The sequence below is a fragment of the Colletes latitarsis genome, chromosome 6 (genome assembly GCF_051014445.1).
Source record: "Colletes latitarsis isolate SP2378_abdomen chromosome 6, iyColLati1, whole genome shotgun sequence".
Taxonomy (NCBI): Eukaryota; Metazoa; Arthropoda; class Insecta; order Hymenoptera; family Colletidae; genus Colletes; species Colletes latitarsis.
In genome coordinates, this window is record NC_135139.1 from 26,925,375 (window position 1) to 26,931,977 (window position 6,603).

At 42.8% G+C, this 6,603-nt stretch overlaps 1 protein-coding gene across 9 annotated transcripts in view; it reads left to right on the plus strand.

Annotated features, from left to right (window-relative positions):
* Positions 1-6,591, plus strand: part of LOC143342945 (carboxyl-terminal PDZ ligand of neuronal nitric oxide synthase protein) — a 29,420-nt gene extending 22,829 nt beyond the window's left edge. For 4 of the 9 annotated variants that reach the window (XM_076767286.1, XM_076767287.1, XM_076767288.1 and 1 more), the window contains 6 exons: positions 2,401-2,599; positions 2,710-2,834; positions 2,910-3,095; positions 3,170-3,352; positions 4,531-4,803; positions 4,888-6,591. In XM_076767286.1, the coding sequence (XP_076623401.1) occupies positions 2,401-2,599; positions 2,710-2,834; positions 2,910-3,095; positions 3,170-3,352; positions 4,531-4,803; positions 4,888-5,379 (1,458 nt within the window). In that variant the 3' untranslated portion in view covers positions 5,380-6,591. Of the gene's footprint in view, positions 1-864; positions 1,571-2,400; positions 2,600-2,709; positions 2,835-2,909; positions 3,096-3,169; positions 3,353-4,530; positions 4,804-4,887 lie in introns of all 9 variants that reach the window. The other 5 variants (XM_076767293.1, XM_076767295.1, XM_076767291.1 and 2 more) reach the window with 4 other exon arrangements.
* Positions 6,592-6,603: the final 12 nt, after the last annotated feature.

Sequence of the window (6,603 nt, forward strand, 5' to 3'; positions counted from 1 at the left end):
GTGCATAGATTGCGATCTCAAACCGACCTCGGACCGATTTCGGTGCCTGTATACGCATTTATTAAGTTTGCAACGACCCGGGAATAGAGATTTTTTTCATTTCAGTAAACAGTGTTAGCGCGCTAAATATACGCGCGTAACCGTTTTTCTTTTTTCGTAAAATCGTAAATAAAAATTTTAACTTGCCTTGACATTACGATTCCGACGTCGTAAAGTTTTCCAGAAACGAAGAAACGATTTGACAGTTTCAATAAACTCGAGGATCTTTTTCGTATTATTTTTCTCGCAATTATGTCTGATAATTTTCTTATTTAAAAAAAATATTCACCTACCGCGTTAGGCGGGTTGTCGAGGCGAAACGCGTCCGTTGAACGAATGATTCGGGTGATTTATGCGTTGTAGGATTAATTCCTGGTCGGCGAGGAAAGACGTTGTTGCAAACATCGCTTCGACGGATCTCTGCGAACGCTTCGGAGCAAATAAACGTTTCGCGCTCGTTGCGATACTTGTCGTAAACGACGCGGGCCCGTAGTATGTAGTTTCTAAACCAAGCAAGATTTATCGGGTAGTTTGCCAGTTCTGGTCCACCGACGGTCGTTTATAATTGGCACCGACCGGACCGGGAAGACCGAGTCTCGCGCGCGCGCGCCAATATCGATTCTTTGAAAGCGTGGATCGCGACCGCGCGTATTCGAAATAAATTTATACCAAGCAATGGGGACTCCTCTTTCTCTCTACGTACGCGCTGACCCACATGGGACTGTTTATCGCCTGCACCGAAATACAATTCGCGGGCATTCGAACTGCCCAACAAATCGAAACCATTTCCGTCCAAGTTTTAAATAATTTCGTACTATTTTATAGAGAACGAGACATAATGAGAGTGGAGATAAAAGAAATGTAACAACTTGTGGCACAGAAGGGTTGGCAGGCATCGATATTTTACAGATATGTCAAAGTCGTCATAGGAAGTACGCCACTTTTTTGTTGCGTGAACAAAATTGAGAAACGATCGAAGCGAAATTGTAATCGATAGCAATGCTTTCCCTCTGTTAATAACAGCAAAGTAAAGGAGAGTATGTAATAAAATTCTATCGGTCGGCAGCGTCTAGAATTTCACGTAATCGGTCGCGCTGGCAGCCTGTAGCGAGATAAGAGCGCAAAAGAGAGCGCGTACCATGCGTGTCGGACACGGTGAACTCCGAAATGCCTTCGGTATGACGCGTGTGCACGGCATTCCGTGAGGAAGTGGCTTTAATAAATCTCCATCGCGAGACAACGCTCGCCCGCCATGCTGAAGAATTCGACGAAGCAGGCCAACGCGGGTTCAGAGGTTCCCGCGTCGACGAATTCCGGGCCCGGAAGTCCTTGCGGCTTCGAGACGACCCCGAAGCCGAGGAAGAAGCTATCGTTCAAGGAGCCGGAGATCCTGAATTACCTGAGATCAAAGAAACCGTTCGCGAAATCGAAACCGCCGCCCCTGCAGCTGATACGCTCGACGCCTTGCGTCGACTTCAGCTTCGATGAGAACCCCTTCGAGGAGGAGAACGATGACCTCGAGGAACTCGAGGTAAAACCCGCGCGCTATGTCTCGAGAATAACGCCGTTTATGGGGTAAGGTGTCTCGCGCCAATGTCACGAAAAACCGACCAGCTTTGGTCGTGAATAACAGCGGAAATACCGTCTCGTGTACGAATAAATTGCAGGATTATGGCGACAGAGTATACTACTATTTTACAGACTTTTAATCGAAAGGTCGAGTTCGATCGATCTCTCGATGAAAAATGTTTCTTTATTGCTTCGTGGAGAGCTAGCGATAGGATTGAATATGTATTCGCAAACACTATGTGCGGAGGAGTATTCGATATTGTGTACTCGATGCTCGATGCTCGGTATTCGTTAGCTGATCGATATTTGCAGTAAACGGGAAACACACCACGATAAAATAGAATTTTCGGTATTTCTTGGAAAAGGTACGGTTTAGCGTGGTCGAATTTTGAGCTCACTCAATATCCGCACTGGTATGTTTGCTCGTTTGAAATACGAAACGTTTCAGAATGTGAAACTTGGAGCGCTTTTAAATATTTCAAGTTGGCACGTCTAAACGTTTGAAACATGAAACGCTTGGGTTTTCACGTGTTTGGAATTCAAAGTTCCAAATACAGGAAACGCGCTTGTAAAGTTTCAAAATTTCAAGTACGTTAAGATCTTGAATATGAAACGTTGCAAGGTTTTTAATACGAAATATTCTGCATTGAATACCGTTACGTGTTTGTTGAAATTTGATGATTACGCGTAATGCTTATACACCTTGTGCTTGCGTACTATCTTTGTATCGCACGCAGCATTTAAATATTATATTTATTCGTACGTTCGATTGAAAAAGTTGGATTTCGTTAGAGTCAAGCGATGAGGGTGGTCAGGACGGTAGGACAAGCTTTCGAGGTGTGCCATAAATTAAGTATAAACAACGCCACGGAAGACAGAGTGGAGAAAGAAAGGGAGAGGGATCACGGGGAGAACCACCGCGACGTTTACGAGGACCAAGACGAAATACCGAACGAACAGTCGCAGCCATCGCCATCTTCTGTACACAAAGGTTTAATATATCCCAACGTTGCGTTCCACAAACAAATAAAAATTTTATTTTGCTCTCTAGAATTACCCTTTGAAATATCGTCCACCTAACAAAACTGAAATATGTTTTAGATATATCGCTGTTGGGTGATCCGGATGACTCTGTGCCCGAAAAGACGGTTGTCCCGTGTCTTCTCAGGTCGCACGAGGTCCCAGCGACCACAGCGTCTACCTCGCCGATCAGACAGTCGCCATCGGTAAGATTAATAACCGAAACAAACAAATTCTAAGGCGATTATAATAATACATAATGGAACGAATTATCCGTGCAGGGCACGGTGACCTCCGATTGCGGAGGATTACTGGTAGGAGGCGAATTGACGGCTCTCAAGCATGAGATTCAACTGTTGCGGGAACGATTGGAGCAACAGAGTCAACAAACCAGAGCCGCCGTTGCTCACGCGCGATTGCTTCAGGATCAACTTGCTGCTGAAACGGCAGCTCGCGTCGAAGCTCAAGTAAGCGACACAGGTGTAAATCAACCCTTTGGTAGCAAGTTGGCGATTAAACTGTTCAATTTTGTTTCCATTAGGCCAGGACGCATCAGTTGCTGGTGCAAAACAAAGAACTGCTGGAGCATATAGGCACGCTGGTCAGCCATCTTCGCGAGCAAGAACGGATCTCGAGCGGCCATGTGACCTCTCAGTCGCAGATGCCTAGCTCGGCAACGATCCAGCAAACGACTACCGTTCCTGACTTGTCGAACCTCGGCCAGGTAACGCTCTATCGTATACCCTGACACGAGTGTTCAACAGCCAACAAGCCGTATGCCTGCGAACGTTGCATTTCGATTAACGTTTAACACTGCATTGTATACTTTCCTTCTCTTTTTTTTTTTTTTTACACCGTAACGCCTTTTGTACCGACGCATTTTTTAAAACTTCTTAATAAACCGTTTTACACACACCTATTATTTTCTGTTTTCGTTTAGCACCCATCACCGCTCAGAGTTGGGGAAACTCTATTTATGACTTAGCAACGATTCGAAAATTTTTTTTCCAAACGATGAAAACTTGCCCAATTTATCAATCGACTCGGACAAGACTAATCTCGCAACGGAATACCTGCGCGCTATGCGAGTGCTTTTCCACATATTTGCCACTGATTTTGGAATGTTTTTCTGTTTGGTTTTGTTTTTTTTCAGTTTGTAATCGTGTTCTCGAAGCGTGCCTTTTCTTTATACAAGTTGATTGCGTTGCATTGTTCTTTTACAGGTAAGACCTGACTGAATGTACGTTGAAAAATGTTTGCTAATCCGAATCAAGTTCGAGTTTTTTTGCACGTCGATAGACTGACAAACGGTTATGTTGCTTGGAACAGTTTGCATTTATGAAGCCGACGAGTAAGAAACTTTGTCTGTTAAGCTTTATTTTGTTATCGCTCGCGGCACAGACGCTGAGCAAATTTCGGCTCGAGGGTAGTAACGCACGAGCTTCCATTTGGAAATTATAATAATCTAAAGTGTACAATATTAATTGTGTAAAGTTGTTTCGATTGATATATTTTATGAATCCCTGATCTCATTGAGAAATTTCCACGGATGCTCAGCCTTTGAAATGCGAGAAAACACTGTGGCTTATGCGCGACACGTTTCGCTCTAAGTTGGTCGACAGGAAGATAGCAATTTAATGCTGGCATTAAAGCTAAATCGCTAATCCAATAATCGTGCTAAGCGCCGGTGTGATGATGTTATGTAACAGGTCTTCGCACGGGACTTTGGACTTTGCGCTACCAACAAATGCTAGGTAACGTTGCCAACTATGAATCTTAATCATTTACATCCTATTGTAAACAAGAAATTCGTTCTGACAAATCAGCAACTATGAATTTAAAGTTCAATGTTTAATTGTAAATTCAAACTCTGAATTAGTTTTATGAACTATCCGTGAATAGTGCCAACGAACAGGAGGTCAGAGTTCACCGTGGGAACTGGATCCACCTTCTCCGTATTGCTCTTACCCACCGGACTCTCTGTACCCTGGAAACCTGAACACAATAGGAATACAAGGGAACAGTAGTTCGACGGATCAGTTGCAGTTTCAAACGCAGTTATTAGAAAGGCTGCACAATATAAGTCCGTATCAGCCCCAAAGATCACCGTACAATACACCATCTCCATACGCGATGGGTCCAAGTCTCCTTCTGCCCCCTAGCAGCAGACCTTCTGTAAGCAATACCTCTGTAAAATTAATTAATATCCTCGGGTCTCGGGATGGAAACAACTATGCAAAAATTCTTGAAACGTTACAGAACTCGGCTCAACTGTCTCCAAGTTCCCTGTCGCTACGGGTCTCCCAACCGAACAGCTTCTCGTCGTCCCCGATAATGACTCACAAGTCGGACAATTACGGTGTGAACCTAGAGATCACGGACTCAAAGATACCGTTCATAAGACCCTTGCCGTATTCCGGCGAAAGAAACGCGGTTCACTTGGCCCAGGAGTTATTGGGTAAGCAGGATCGAATCAATCTGCACGATGAAATACCACCGATCGTGCTGGATCCCCCGCCCCAGGGTAAACGGTCCGAGGCCAAGGTTAAACAGGTGTCGGTCAAAGAGAACTCGAACAGCCAAGCGGCGTCGACCAACAACAAGAGTTCTAAGATTCAAAAGAACCTGGCGACGATCCTGAGGACACCCGGACCGCCGCCATCGCGCACCACCAGCGCACGTTTGCCATCCAGAAGTGATCTGTTGTCCGAAGTGCAAAGGACTACCTGGGCGCGTCACACGACCAAGTGAAGAATTTCCTTCGCAAAGTAACCTTTAAAAGATTCACGAAACGTCTTCGACATATCATCGGGTAGAACAGTTGTTCGTAGAAACTCATCTTCCTGCAAAATTTTTTACAATATTAGAAATTAATTTTCCTCTGGACCAATGTAAAATCTTCGATTAGAACTGGCATACAATATTAACTAATGCACAGTCGATTTTGTGGCACCTTGCATCAATATCCACCAAACAAACGACCTATCCTAATAAGTTCTACCTGACTAGGCGTGCTATTAAGAATTAGGACTTCGTATAGGAACTGGAATGTTAGTTTTTTACGTAGCAGGAGGACATATTAGTATCAAAGTTTCGTTTATAACTTTCCCCTTGCTCGAACAAAAGCGTGGCTTCCATTAGTGCACGTGATACCTTGATTTCTGTTGCGCAGCATTTATAACAAATGTACATAGTAAATTCTTTAAACAGGGGTGAAACTTTGTTTTAGATTAAATCTAAAATCTTTGCTCGTTATTCGTGAATAATATGTGCCCGTCTCTGAAAGGTTATAGTTATTTCTTTGGAACCATTAGATGAATGAAAGATAGCAATAAAACCACGCGTAGAATTGGAAAATAATAATTAACGATAATAGTACGATGGAGATTGATGTACGATACGAATTTAGTTTTCCCTTTAGATCGTTGAACTCGTGCCAAAAAAGTAGTTACCTCTCGGAGGAGTTTATTTTCAATAAATCCCTAAGCGAGTAAATATGTTTGTGATCAGCATGTGGTAAATGAGTGTACATAAAATGGCATTCTTGTATATACTACTAAACTTTAATCGGTTTATAAAAGATGCAGATTTTGGACGATAAAGTACATGTGAACTTGGTGGAGCACGTCATTATTATGACCGTAGGAAGACAGTGTATTAAAAAAAGAATATACTTTTTTATCGTATGTAATTTCAATATAGTAATCGTAGATTCAAAGGGTACAATCGTTTTTAGCGAACATGGTTTCCAAACGGAAAAGACAAATTGCATTTGGAAATTGTTTGCGTCGAATCTCGTAATGCTTTAACGTTGAAATTATAATTAAGGAAACGTATGAAATACAGAAATAAAATTCTAAAACGGAACAAACTGAATGATTAGTTCGTAAGCGAGAAATTAATTGGATACGTGAACGTCCATTTAATAATCGCAATGGCCAATGAATAAAAAATGCTCTCTAAAAAGCCATACGT